Source organism: Nilaparvata lugens, chromosome 6 (genome assembly GCF_014356525.2).
Source record: "Nilaparvata lugens isolate BPH chromosome 6, ASM1435652v1, whole genome shotgun sequence".
In the NCBI taxonomy this organism is placed as follows: domain Eukaryota; kingdom Metazoa; phylum Arthropoda; class Insecta; order Hemiptera; family Delphacidae; genus Nilaparvata; species Nilaparvata lugens.
In genome coordinates, this window is record NC_052509.1 from 24063368 (window position 1) to 24078709 (window position 15342).

Consider the following 15342-nt stretch of genomic DNA (forward strand, 5'->3'; position numbering starts at 1 on the left):
AGCATCTCAGACCCACAAGCCACTCCCATTTCAACATTGGTGGCCTGACTGATTGAAAGTTAGCAGTTGGGCTGTAAAGGCGTCAACAGCTGTTTGTCCGTCAGCCACTGTACACAGCCAAAATTCACTAGGAGAGAACCCTTCTCCATTCCACTTCTCCCAAAAAAATAGACTTGGCAAAAAATATTATCAATAACCAGAATATTATGTAAACTCCGAACAGTCAACTAAACCATTATGTATATTGTTATCAATCACTGTTGAAAAAAAGAGAATATATTCACGTACTATCGAAATAAAATGTAAATTGAAGGAAAAAATTGCCAAGTTTTACTTGAGGTCTCAAATATCACGAACCCTCAATTTCAGCACTGTTATTGCGTTGAGCAGTCATAGAGCTACATAGTTCAAGAAACTGCCGAATTAGGGTGCAAAAGACTCACCTTATATGTTCCACTAGTGATATGAAACTGGGCAGTTCATCACTCTCTGGCGAACCAGTTGGACCTAGAGCGGAGGTACCCGAAAGGCGCTTGCTCCCTCTTACTTGGGGTGAACTGGTGGAAGTTGAAGGGCTAAGCCGAGTTGAAGCAGAACTTGTGTTTTCCTTTCCTTCCTAATCCGCCACATGCCAAAGCGAACCCCGAGCTTGCACTATGCCCAGCGACGCCTCCCCACAGGCGTTCCTAATGCTGGAAGACGAGACGACCCATCGCTCTCCCGCCACTAGCTCGGTCAATAAGTATCATCCCCACAACCCACGATAATATCCTCAAAACTCTTTCCTTTGAAGAACTAGAACTGATGAGTGCTAAGTGGAACTTCTCTCTCCTCTTCTTGAAATAGTTGGGTGAAACTTTTCCCTTTCACACTTTTGTTCATGAACACTCACTGGCTTCTTGGTTTTTGTGGTCTGCTCACTTATACATCTACTTAGAATGAATTTCTCCTATCCAACTCACTGGTTTGAAAAATATCGCAAATGTGATCTAAATTATCACAATATCACAAATATCTTACTCAATTTCTATTCATTTTTATCATTATTTCAAAAGGTTTCGAAGTTAATATATTAATACATAATAATTCCTTATTACAAAAACATACCATACACTTTACCGTACCATGAAAGATAATAATTTTATTTTATTTTATTTATTTATAATTTTTACAAAGAAGCACTGATCGGGAGAGAAAAACTAAGGGTACTCCTTGTACTATTTCTCTCACAAATTTAGATAACATTTTTAAATTCCTAAATAGGGTTATAATTCCACTTTTACAAAATTTAGTCCATTTTCACTCAAAAACAACGTAGGATTTTAAATTTTGACGGTTAAAAACAGAATAAAAAGCAAAAAATATTACTCTCAAATCACCATTAATTCACTTCTGAAGTTATTTGTACACAGCTTTTGCTCTTTTTTCAACTATTCTATACATTTCATACTACATTTTTCATATTTTCTTTACTTTGTAAAGTTTATAAAACCAGATCCTTGGAAAAATTGTTTTAATACAGGATAAAATTTGATTTCGGTTGGTCTAATTAGATTTTGGTTGGTCTTATTTGATCTCATCCACTACTTCAATCTTTATTTGTTCCTCAATTCCATTCTTGTTTTGTATGGTTCGTATAATTCGTATGATCGGATACAGCTAAAACCTATATGTAGCTCTTGCCAGAAACTGGGACTCTATTAGTTTATTAATTAATAAATAATTCATCCAGTCGACATATATGAAATATATGAAATATAGATTAGATGAAATTATATAGAACTAGCCGTCAGGCTCGCTTCATTCGCCATATCCGTCTAGCCAGGGGGCTCCGCCCCCTGGACCCCCGACTGGATTGTCCAAAATGAAATCACTTTTTCGCTCGCTTTGCTCGCCTGCATTTTTCATTTGAGCATATTTCATTCTATCAGAAAGTCAAAGTACTGAGAAAACGCAGAAAAGCTGAGATGAACGTTGGATAAACGCTGATTTTGGGCGTATCTTTGATAAAATATTAAAGTCACCTCATGACAAAATTTTTAGACCCTATAGCTAAACCTCTGTATCAAATTTGAACATTTTCTGTCTATTACTTGATGAAAGAACTGAGGAAACCCATAAACCGCTAATTTTGGGCGTATCTTTGGCGTTATTTCAAATTCCTTCTAACACAACATTATTACACCCCAGCTGAGCTTCTGTAGTAAATTTGAACATTTTTTGTTTATTTGTTCTCGATAAAGCTGAGAAAGGGCAAAAAACGCTGGAAAAACGCAGATTTTGGGCGTATCTTTGGCGTTATTTCAAATTTCTTCAAACACAACATTATTACACCCTAGTTTAGCTTCTTTACTAAATTTGAACAATTTCTGTTCATTTGTTCACGATTAATCTGAGAAAAAGCAAAAAACCGCTGGAAAAACGATAATTTTGGGCGTATCTTTGACGTTATTGCAAATTCCTTCTAACATAACATTATTACACCTTAGCTGAGCTTCTGTACTAAATTTGAAAATTGTCTGTTAATTTGTTCTCGATAAATCTGAGAAAACGCTAAAAAATGCTGGAAAAACGCAGATTTTGGGCGTATCTTTGAAAATTTTTCCAAATCCATTCTTAGTGCGCCTCTAAAGGGCCAACTGAACATACCTAACAAATTTGAACGTTTTTGGTCCGGTAGATTTTTAGTTCTGCGAGTGAGTGAGTGAGTGCTGAGTGAGTGAGTGAGTCAGTCAGTCAGTGAGTGCCATTTCGCTTTTATATATATAGATTGCACATTGAATAAATCGCTCTGAAAAGTGTGCTGTTTTTGCAATATAATTATTACTATTTTTAGGAAAAAATAATGTTATTAATGAAGACAAAAGTAGAAACCAACATCGCCTCATTCTCACAATTCGATAAATTTTAACATTGTATACAATCATCTGAAATTTTAATTAACAAAAGAAAAGTTGAATATGTTACGAGCATTCTTTTATCACATGAGATCTAATTATTCATATTGATCCAAGATACACAATTATTCATTGATATAATTGGCGGAGGACCAACAGGAAAACCCCGAAATTTCTCCTCCCCCGAATTTTTACTCATATACTTGTCCAGAAAAAAGGTTATGTTTCTCCACTTTATAAAATTGAATGAAAAACAATATTAAACAATATAATATAGGTAATTTACTAAACCGTATACCGTATCTTAAATAATGAAGCATTCTATCCATGAAAATGAGTTCATTCAATTAATCAATTATAATCAAAATCTCTGTTGCCAGTGAAATAAATTGAACTAATTCTCTTGAGTATCATCGGTTCAAGATTAATTGGCTCCTAGAAGTAAAGTTAGTCATTGGATCTTCCCAATAGTAATTATTTCATTTCTCCCATTTATTCTCCAGTACTGCAATTGAAATGAAAGATAAACTAAACTTGTCAGTTTCTAATAGAATAAATAAATCAACTTCTGAAAGATGCGCGCTGTATTAGGATGATCTGGAATCTGGAAATTCGTTTAAACATTAATTTTTTGAAGAAATCAGAGATAATTTCTAGAACGAAATCTCAAACTCCTTAATACAAATTACACGGCTTGGTTAGTTCCTCATTTTCTTATAAGCTCTTTATAACACTGACCTCATGTCTGTTCTTAAACAAAAACATAGTGTTTCCTTGATTATAATCACTGTGATAACTGAACCATTTGTTTTAGTTATTTTATTTTCATTATTGGCCATTTCCGATTAATGAGATAAGGAATGACATAATATATTCAATTTTTATTCAAGGAAAACTTTGTATAAATCCTTGCATATCTAATCCCATCATAGAAGAAAACGATAATTCAACTTTTATTTACTAGAACATTGAGCAAATAATATTATAATTATTAAGTTAAGATTACTAGTAGGCTACTCTTTATTATTCATTTTTCATTCATTTTTTGACACCACTAGTTTCGGGTATCATTATCAATTGTCAAAATAGTTTTAATACTAAAATAATGGTATACACATCCGAATATATAGTCGTGCCTAAAAGAAAAAAAAATACTAAAAAGAAAAGTACTAGCAATTGTAGTATGTAATTAAAATTGCAAGTAGTCCTATTGAAATGAATATGAAATAATGCATGTGTAATAATAATAATAATAATAATAATTTGTTATTTTGTATTACGTTTGTTTCTTAAATAATTGAATTGTTTGAATGAAAATAGCAAATAGTCGTGAGGGGTTCTTGATCCATTCCGAGCTGCGATGTATTAACACACTTATTTCTTTGTATTTCACACGACATGCAATCAAATATTTTAGTAAATAATCAAAATGTTTTACTTACTGGCTGTAGTACTTTCGACCGTCTCGCGATCATTTTCAACAGTGACCGAGATCGCGATATGGTCGAAAGTACTACAGCCAGTAAGTAAAACATTTTGATTATTTGCTTGAATATTTGACTGCATGTCGTGTGAAATACATAGAAAAAAGTTAAGTAAATAGTCTTTTTTGTCAAAAAAAACAAAATATTGTGTTTTACCTCATCATGGAACAATTTTTGTAAATAGAACTGGATTTATCTTACTAGGCCTATATGTTTGACTTATTGCTGGTAGAATGTGTATAATGTGTGATGTGTGATGTGAATGTATCAGACTTCACCGGAGAGTGAAGGCGGCGGCTGATGTGGATTACCCGGCTTACGGTGTGACGGGGCCCAACAAGGAGATCTCCCCCACTGGCGACAGGAAGCTCGCCGAGAATGCCCAAATGTACCACTATCAACACCAAAAACAACAGATCATATCTATGTCCAAGTAAGCACCTCACTAGTATGTTGTTCATCATGTTATTTCAGAATAGATGGAACAAACTGTGTAAGTTCTACATGCAATCCTCTAGTTTTATTTTCAATTCTTCAACAAAACGTTTCCATGCCTGGTTCTGAAAACTTTTCACCTAACTTTTCAAAATTCAACAAAAAGCACAAAGTTCTATGAAATAAATTGATTATTTTATAATTACTGTATTACAGAAAATAACAATGCTCTCATTTAGCTACATGAAACTGAAACTCAGTTCATGACTCATGACCATTTTTGATAATTCATTTTCACATCTGAAATAATTATCCACCTAAATAATCTTAATTAAGAATTTTACAACTCATAATCCACTCAATATGAATTATTAACTTGTATCACTTATTATTTTATATATTTTAGTATTTATTACAATAAAGTGCAATTCATTATTTATGTAGGCCTAGGTTCAATAAAGCTCATTTTTCATATTCCAGAATGCATGTAAACTGTAATTGCAATAGGTCAGTATCGTAAAGAATCTAAGTAAATCACCCATCTTTCTTAATCAAATGTGAATGGTTTACTTTAGGTTTGAAATGTCTAATGTCGGAAAGTTGTTAATTCTACTCAATCTCTAGCTCTACCTACTCTCCACAATGTACAGCTGCCCTGATTTGCATAACTCAACCTATTAAACCGGGTTTTCTTTTATGAATTAATCCCTGTCGGCGTACAAGCTCTGAAGTATTAAATGTAAAATTCGAATGCTTTTTAAATTCGTATTAGAGGGATTGTATATAATTATTATTAGATATTGTCATAGAGAAACAATAGCGTAAGTAGATATCCCATGGTATAGGAAGTTTATGTCGCAACTTTTACTGTTATCTCAAGCCGATAGTCCACGTAGCTCTTTCCCGTGAAGCTGTGTGACGCTCGTAGTCTTTCATACTTTGCCGCTCATACACTTTCACCCCAACAAAACAGTAAAATTCGACAATAAACGACAGTAATCGGCTTGAGATAACAGTAAAAGTTGCAACATAAACGCCCTATACCATGGGATATCTACCTGCGCTATTGTTTCTATATGATATTGTAATGTTTTTGTACAATAAATAATGTTATTGTTTATTTAAAGCAGCCGAGTAAATAACGATCATAGAGGGTCGGGATCGGAGGCTGAGAGTGATGAGGAGAACGAGGAAGGGGACTACACTGTCTACGAGTGTCCAGGATTGGCTGCTGTGAGTTTAGCTATTTATTTTGAACAAGACCAATATTCTTTATTACAAGGCTCAATCAGATACAATCGTGATTTAGTACTCTCGAAATAGTCTGGTCCAATGTTTTTTTTTTAATAAAGCATGATGACTTTAATATTTTCAATGTAGCTAAAGAGTTACAATAATAATGTAAACAGCACAGTGTAAGGAAAATTATCGTTATAAATACATGAGGACTGTGGTAATCTAAAATTCATTGGGAGAATATTAATCAAAACTTGAATATGACGAGAATTTTCTCGCTCGATTATCTCAATTTTATAAACAAAAATAAAAGATTGAAAGGATTTCTTAACAACAGAAGTCGGTTTACTCGTTTTTTTCAAGAATTCTACTCATCAATAACAATAATTAATAATAATAGGATAATTCATATTATCCTATCTATGTGAATAAACAGTGAAAGGAGTACTGTAACATATAAAGAAGTACTAATCCTGACTTGTCTTATACTCCATAATTTGAGTCAATAGGACGTAGGTTATCTTAAAAAAACGAATATTGGTAAAAATTGTCAACTCTTCTGTAAAGTGCAAACAGACTTATGCGCCACGAGCACGCGCATTTCGGTTTTCATCAGCTGATGCTACAGTTATTATATCTTTATTTATACAGATGCAGTAAGTTACAGATATAATGAGCTTAGATAGAATCAGCTGATGAAAAGCGAAATGCGCGTGTTCGTGAAGCATAAGTCTGTACGCACCTTAAAAAATGGAAAGTTTCATTGATGTTCGTAATTTTATTCCCATTTTGATTGGTTAATCAAGAAATGAATACCAATCTGGACGTTTTCAAATATTATTTATATTATTTATTCAAAATATATAACTACTCTCTATTCAATTTATCGGTAAGGGTTACTTGTAATTATGTAAAAATTAAAAAATCGAAGTACTTTTTTCTAATTTAATTTTATTTCTCACAACATGTTTAGGCTTTTAATGTAATTTGCAAGTATGAGTGAGTGTACTTCATTAATTACAAGAAGTTGGTAATATTATTTATTTAACGTTTTTATTTCACTCAATCATTGACATATGTGTCGTGAGAAATGGAATAAAATTGAAAAATGGTACTTGATTTTTCAATATTTACATACCTACTCTCACTTGTATGGACGACGGTAAATGTAGAATTCATTTCTCAGATAGTTTCTGTTACATTCTATAATATAGTTAGGTATTAATTTTATGAAATATATTTTTGACAAATGATTCAATGTTACAGACTGGTGAAATGGAGGTGAAGAATCCCCTATTCCAGGACGACCCAACGCCAGCTGGAGGGCCTGAGTCCACTTCGCAACCCCAAACCAATACCAAACCCCAAAACTGATCTGTCACGTCACAGCTTCGACAGAGAATCCATGCAAATCGACCAGCTTTCACCAGCCGGGCAACTCAGCTATGCAATATCACAAGCATCCCTACAATGCTACACCAACATTCAAATTTCTATCATGAAAGCTTATGAAACAGTTGTTCTACAACTCTAAAATATGAAATATATTACTCATTATATTACAATGGGATTGTTATTACTATACACCATAACTGGGATGTACGATAAAAAATTTATAGGATACAATTTTTTGAATCGCTTTAGATGGATTTTGAGGATTGATTTTTCACATTCTCGAAAATGGAAGTGGATGATGTATCTTGGTGAATTCATAAATTGGGAACAGATATACAATAAACAACGAGCGCATAAGTATTTAAAACAGAGAAATTCCAAGGTAGACAGTTGGATCGACAGTTGATCAATTATCCTTGACAGTTGGATCGATTATCTATCCAAGGATAGATAAAAAATTGTTTCCAAGAATAATCTTCAATGTTTGTTACTGGTGACAAATGTTAAATAACATCTCAAATCACTGTTATTGTCTCAATAACTTCATATTTTCATAGCAGCTTCAATATTACTGTACTAACATCAGTACAAACAGGGTTTACCACTTGATTAAAATTCGCTCCTACATTTAAAATCGTAATTTTTATCCTTTTGGTGATCCAATTAACTTTTACAATCTAATAACATTTTGGTAATCCTTTATTCAATGATAACTTTCTTACATACAGCACATACCGTTCTCTAAGTTATCTTCATCCCAAATCCATAACGATATTTATTTAAAGTTGAATCGTATCTTGAACAATTTAACAAAAATTATCCTTTGTTCATGTGATTGTCTTACATTACAATCACAATACTAGTACAATAATAATATATTGATAATTTTTATTTGTAGTGGCGAATTAATTACAGTAGCGATATACTATTAGGAAGTTCATAATAAATCACCGACATTAGGTTATACCTGATACACTTCATTTTTCAAGTTGAAGTAATGGGTGTGTCTCACAATAACTCGCCGTCCTCTGGTTTCAACATCCCTAAAATTCTGTTACGGTAGGGTATCGATTTTTGAGAAATATGTTTATAGATCTACAAGCTATGAAAAAGAAAAGCATGAAGTGTGTCCAGTAGCAGGCTCTCATTGTGACAGACTACTCTCAGAATTACTCATAAATATAACTAGAAATCTATTAAATAAAAAATACAATACATTGGATTGCAAAACACACATCTACAATTTTAGAAGTAATTGAATAATAAAACATGTCGCTGTATAGAGAAATGTGTAAGAAATATTTCTCCTGTAAATACATTAACAACAAATTGAAGATTTCCAATCAATGGGCTTGAGAATGAATTTTCAGGAGTGCTCTTGTGTTGTATTATTAAAATGCAATCTAATTCATCACTATATTCTGGATTGTTTCATTATGGTTCTCGTGTTTTCAACTTGAGATGATTGTTAGATCACTAATGAGTTTCAAACCTGATATCATAAGTTTGATCTTGGATCAATTCAGACTGCATATATATGCATTCATATGTCCGATTATGAGAGTTGAAACTAGACATTTCCAAATAATCTAGAGGTGCAAAATTGAAATCAGAATAGAGTTTGAATCTATGAGTTTCAAGAATAACAATCTATGCATTCTTCAAAGGTAATCATAATTCATGGCATTATACGGTTTCTTCATCATTGTGTTGAAATCGATGAAACCAATACGGGTGGTTTGATTACTCCAATTAAATACAATAAATTTAACAATAAAATGGTAGATTTACATGCATTTAGATTGAAATTCTGATTTTAATAGTTTCAGCTATGCTAATAATTCAAATGAAATAAAAATGTATAAATTTAAAGAGATAGTAACCAATATCTTTGAACATATTGTATGTTCATTACAAATAAATTGTAAAAATGTTGCACTCATTATTTTTTAGGAAACAACACACCATTTTTTACATTAAATAATATTCATATTGTAATCACTTTGAAACAAATTGCACACATTTTATTTTTCATCCCTCTAAATGTTCATTCAATTAATTTATAAATCAACAAGTAAATAAAATCTCTTGAAGATACTTCGATAAAAAATAGTTTTTCGAATAACTTAATTTTACAGTTTTAGTTGGATTCCCTGTTGATTAACTTAATTGGATGATTCTAGTTGGATTCCCTCCTTAGAGCCTTCATTCCAGAAGGACTGAAAAATAGAGCTTTGTGTATGATAAAATGATTCCATAACGTTCTTCCATTAACTTTAATTAACACAAAGTGATTTTTAAGTTGCAATTTTACTCTTGATAACCAAAAATTATTAATATTGGAATATAATATAAGCTCTACCATATCTTTGTAACGTAATGTACCGTAAATTAGTGGTTACCAAGATTGGTGTTAGAATGAACTGAATGTTGTATACAATTTCTATTCACTGTTCCTCTAGCGACTCCTATAGAAAATGTGAAAACTATGTTGTCTAGACTTGTTAGAAGGATTATAAGAAGCAAATATCCATTGAGAATACCTGTAGAAACATATATTTTTACATGAATAGAATTTGACAAGCTTTAACGTGGATTATTATAAAATAATGGATTATAAAATCATATTTATGTAAATAATATTGATATATTCCCATATACAAATCATATAGTGAATGAGAAAAATTATTCTCATTCATGTTAATATAATTATGCTTTTATTCTGTAAGTTTTCATTACAGATAACAAGCTAGCTTCTCAAAAACTTATTGAAATTGAGTGATACTGTGTTGGTTCTTTGAATAAATATTTTAAGCATTAATTCAATGACAATCCATTTTCTTATATTGGATTTGTGTAACGTTCAATACTATCCAAATTCTATAATTTCAGATTGTTGAAATTTTTTTTTCATTAGAACATTAACTAGGTAAACTTGAATAAATTAATATTGAGGACCGGCCAATAAATTTCTCTGATATTCTATCTGAATTATTCTGTCGTTTTCAAATAATACGACTGTAATTGAATGTTGCTTTAGATACTATTCAATCTAAAAGAACTCATTTCTAGCACCAGCTATATAATTTGATTCCACTATCCCATGCATTATTATATATGAAATTATTAACCTAAATGTAATGTCATTTAACCATAAATTATACGATTATCGTTATAATCATATCTGTAGGTAAAAAATATTACATGTTATTGTAATAATAATAAATAGAAACAGGAATTCAAGTCTGTATGACTTGAAAAAAATTTTAAATTTGAATTCAGTTATTGTTTTCAAAAAGAATTTTCTTATCAGGAGAACAAGTAGTAGAGAATTTTTACAAAATAATTAGGCTATATTTATAAAAAAAGAAATTGAAAGATATAACAGAAAGTATCTATTTCAGTATCAATGACTGAATTTACTAGGTTCTTTTTAATTTCACAAAAATAAATCTATTATTTATGTGATTGTGGGACTGGGATTGTGTCCTGTGTGTTATTTTGTATGAAATAGCTGTACTTTTAAATATTTTATCCTCAAAGTTTAACTGATGAACTCATAAGAATTATTTTCTAATAATTTGAAAGTTGAAAGACTTACAGTTGAATGATTATTGGATGTTGAAAGCTTGATTACTTGAAATATAACCTACATTATAGAAACGCAGCTTATTATTTGAATAGTTTAAATGTGTTGTTATTTGCATTTGATTAGTTATAAGATTTTATGAGATTTCAATATATATATTTTATGTACAGTTAAAACAGAATATAGAAGAAATATAAATATATATTTTATACAACAGTATGATGATAAAGTTGGTGAAGGTTTATAAAATATTGTGATTTGGGATAAGATTTGAATAGTTCTGGCTGTTTACGTTAATAGTATTATGTTATTACTAAAATATTTTATCCATAATTTGTAATATAATTGTTTTGTTTTGCTTATATAATATGTATGTGTTCTTATTTATTTATCTTCCAAGTGTTAATAAAATACGAGTACTATTAGCCACTGATCTTAACCGACCATCACAATTTAGCTGTAGAGATTCAAAACTGAATTAAATTATAGAAATGTAACTGTCATTATTTGAAATAAAAATTCCATGAATTTTGTTTAATAGGTCTCTTAATTGAAATGAAACTTTGTAGTGCTCACCTTTTAGTGAAATTTTGGGCTTCAAATTGTTTTATGAATCCAAGTTTTGGTCTGATTCAAATGAGGAAACCCCGATCAAAAAATCAGATTCACAGAAGAGAATATTTTAAAACGATAATGAAGTAACAGTTTTACTGTAGATATATTTGGGTTTTTAATACCTTTTTTACTACTATTCTCAACAGAATTTCTTTTCATCTCTGCTTCTGAATCGTAAATCCCAAGTAATTGAATAATAGATAGCAGGATATAATTATAATGAAAAAAATAAATAAACAAGATCAATATTTATTTCACATCATTCTCACAAAAAACATCATACAAAATGTATGCTATTGAACTAGATAAGCGCCATTGAAACTGATAGTGAAATTGGAAGTCAAAATCCAATGAGTATTATTGAAATAATACTATCCAAGAATTATTGAAATAGAAAAATCAATTTTAATTGATGTGCTGAAGTGGAATTTTTCTTGAATAGAAAAATAACAGCATTATACTGCATGAACATAACTCATTAAATTATTGTTAGGAATTATAAACAAAATTTTTAGATAATTATAATGAATTAATGTTAAAAGTTAAACTAATAGATCTGTTTTTGGAAAAGTTGTTTTCAATAGCTCTGAAATTTTACTTCTCACTATAATGGCACCTTACTGTAACAATAACTGGCTTGTGAAATTGTGTACAATAACAATCAAATAGAATCCTGGACCCCGATTGATGAAAACAACTTTCAAATAAAAAGTGAATAAACCAATAAACAACTTTTTCAATATCCGCACAAGCACACCAATTACTCAATTTGCGACTTCTTTTTAGAGCTGAATTTGGGCATTGTGAGGTGCTGATAATAGGTATAAAGTTGCAAAAGAAACAGCGTGTTGTCAATCTGTATTTCAGCAGTTTTCAACTTTTCCAGCGATTTTTTAACCGACTCCAATAGATTACGTTCTGGGAGGGACAGCCATTCGTCAACCTACAATATAGAGGAAACAATGTTTAAACCATTAAAAATTCAATGTAAATAATCATTTATTGATAGATATTTAGTGAGTGAGAATGTTTTTATAACATTGATGCTATAAAAACACAGCATACTAGATTTTTACAATCAATGAGATAATTAAGAAATCCTATTGTGTAATCAAATCAACTACAGTAGCATCAATATTTCACGAAAGCATGACAAGAATATCCGAACAATGTTAATTTTATCTGATTAACATATTATTTTTCGAGAGAAATTTATAATGAATATGTTTCTATCCATAATGAACTACGATGTATACACTTGAGATTTTTCAATTCATTTCATTACCGACATGCATGAATATTTTTCAGATTTCAGTATAGTCACAAATTCATAGATGTCTCTTGCTATTCAAGGGCTTTAGTGCTTAGGTTGGGTCAGGTGTTTAGCTATTTTGTATGCGGAAGCCATAATGAGTGTATGTCAATAATCAAGCAAAGAATGGTGAATTACTACTCAAGATTAAGAGCTAACTCATAAATGTTGAACTTATTCAATCTACTTGCAATAAACAAATCATTTCAAAGAGGCACCAAAGTAATCAATAAGAAACAGGATTATAGGTAAGGATTCATGTCTCAATAAGAATCATGAATATCTCAGATCATTCAACTAATTCTTTTCACTTGAAAGCGACAATTCAGAACTTAGAATTTCTCTCATTTTAAAAAAATACAGTATAGGTTAATGAATTAATGTAAAATAGCTTACCAGAGCATCAATTTGTTCCTGGTCTGTTCCTTGCTCACGCAATAATTCCGAGGCAGCTTCCAATCTTTCATGTTTCTCCATAAGTCGTTTATGATTGGTTAGTTCGGACCTACTGCGAATGAGTGCATTGTATATGGCTTTATGACACATTTCTGATACAGTATGAACCACCTACCGGGAAAAAATATGAATTACGATTATATAAAGACTATATTACCAGTATATAGAGACATTTCAGTAGGTTATATGAAAAAAGGATTTGACTATTTCAGAAGGATAGAATTGGAAATTAAATCCTGAGTAAAATGAGTAGGATATAACTAAAAATTGAATTTTGCTCTGTTAAGCAATTTTTCTATTTAGTGCATTGTATTGTATGTGTAATTATCATGAAGATGCCCCCTGTGGATTGGGGGAGCTTTGAGTCGATCATCGTACTCAAGAATGTGTTGAAAATCAGAATTCACCCTCAGTATCCATGCTTGTCGTAGGAGGCGACTAAAATGGACCTCAAGACAACTCCAGAAGTTGTCTTGCCTTCAAACCGACGGGATCTGCCCCATCAGGGCAGTTTCGGAGGGGCAAAATGAAAAACCCAAGAGACCAGAGATGGGTGAAACTCCAGGCACAAATGTGGGTCAAGAGGCTGACTCGAGGGTGGCCGGGCGCCCTAGAGGCACTTTGGCGTCCCCTCTCTCAGCGGAAGGACCTACAAAAAGGCCAGGAGTGGAACTCACGTAGATCACGAGTTTGTTTGTGGAGAGGCCAAAACTCGCCACTGCTCAAAGAAGGGCGGCCATTTAGGCAAAACTTCTTGGGAGAGGTGAGGCTTTTGACATTTGACCCTTCGAAGTTTCGGAGAGGCAGAAAGAAAAAACCTAAGAGACCAGTGAAGGGTAAAAAACAGGCACAAATGTGGGTCAAGAGGCTGAGTCAAGGGTGGCCGGGCGCCCTAAAGGCAACTTGGCCGCCCCTTCCTCAGCGGAAGGACCTACAAAGAATGCCAGGAGTGGAACTCACGTAGGTCACGAGGACTAATCAGTCTGAAGAGACTGCCAAGCATAACACACTGGATTGCGACAAGGATTGCAACCAGGTGATGAGAACCTGGTTCTTGTAAAGGACACAGGTATTGGTTTGCCCAACTAACATACTACTTGGGAACACAATAAGTTTCGGTTGACGTGTGGGGTTCTTTAAACCTTTAGATCCTTCAATCCGTCCCTTCAAAAACAATAAACAATATGATGAACAATCACGAAGATAATATGTGCATTCCTGTCTCGAATGATTAAAGTTTCAAGAATAAAGAATTAATTCCTGAATCTAGTTACTAGAATGAGCCATTTGCAATAAAAATTTCAAACCAATTTCTATGAAAACTTTGAAAAATATTTGACTTACTATTGTAAACAGCTTTTTCATGACAGTGGTCTCCCTCCTATGAAATAGGGACTCAGTTGGAAATTTTTTCCTACCGATACATAGATGACAATATAAAATTAACTTAGCTTATCGTTTGCATCAACAATGACAAATTGTAACTCATATTATAATTTGCGAATATGAAGATGATCTGCATGATCAGATAAATATGGGAAGTGTCATACTTTGATCCTATAAAATCGATCAACAATAATTATGATCAATAGTACTGTATGAAGAAATTGGTAAAAAATGAAAAACGTGAATGATGAATGATGAAGAAAATACTAACCAGATTGAGGTCGACGTGGAACAAGAAGAAGGACTTATTGGGTCCGGAGCCCGCCGCTGGTTTCCTCAGCTCTTGCATTTGTAGGAAGTTCTCCTGCAGCAGTTTATAAGTGATTTGTTTGGCTTCTTTGTCAGATATCATTGCCAATTGTTGAATTTGCTCCTGTTCTACAAACTTCTTTGTTTTCACCAGCCTGCAAATCAATTATTTTATATTTTAAGCAAAACAAGTGAATGCAAAATATATGTAATAGGCAGTTTTCTTGA

At 32.0% G+C, this 15342-nt stretch overlaps 2 protein-coding genes across 14 annotated transcripts in view; one reads left to right on the top strand and one right to left on the bottom strand.

Moving 5' to 3' along the window:
* LOC111047567 (neural proliferation differentiation and control protein 1) overlaps positions 1-11574 on the top strand; it is a 27347-nt gene extending 15773 nt beyond the window's left edge. For 3 of the 13 annotated variants that reach the window (XM_039430486.1, XM_039430487.1, XM_039430480.1), the window contains 3 exons: positions 4653-4814; positions 5944-6049; positions 7319-11427. In XM_039430486.1, coding sequence (XP_039286420.1) covers positions 4653-4814; positions 5944-6049; positions 7319-7426 — 376 coding nt within the window. In that variant the 3' untranslated portion in view covers positions 7427-11427. Of the gene's footprint in view, positions 1-4652; positions 4815-5943; positions 6050-7318 lie in introns of all 13 variants that reach the window. The other 10 variants (XM_039430485.1, XM_039430484.1, XM_039430491.1 and 7 more) reach the window with 5 other exon arrangements.
* The window catches only part of LOC111047569 (DNA-directed RNA polymerase III subunit RPC3), a 30453-nt gene continuing 25498 nt past the window's right edge, over positions 10388-15342 (bottom strand). Inside the window, exons 7-9 of the mRNA XM_022333354.2 lie at positions 15077-15269; positions 13360-13530; positions 10388-12594 (exon numbers count right to left, since the gene is read on the bottom strand). Of these exons, the coding sequence (XP_022189046.2) occupies positions 12412-12594; positions 13360-13530; positions 15077-15269 (547 nt within the window). The 3' untranslated portion in view covers positions 10388-12411. The remainder of the gene's footprint in view (positions 12595-13359; positions 13531-15076; positions 15270-15342) is intronic.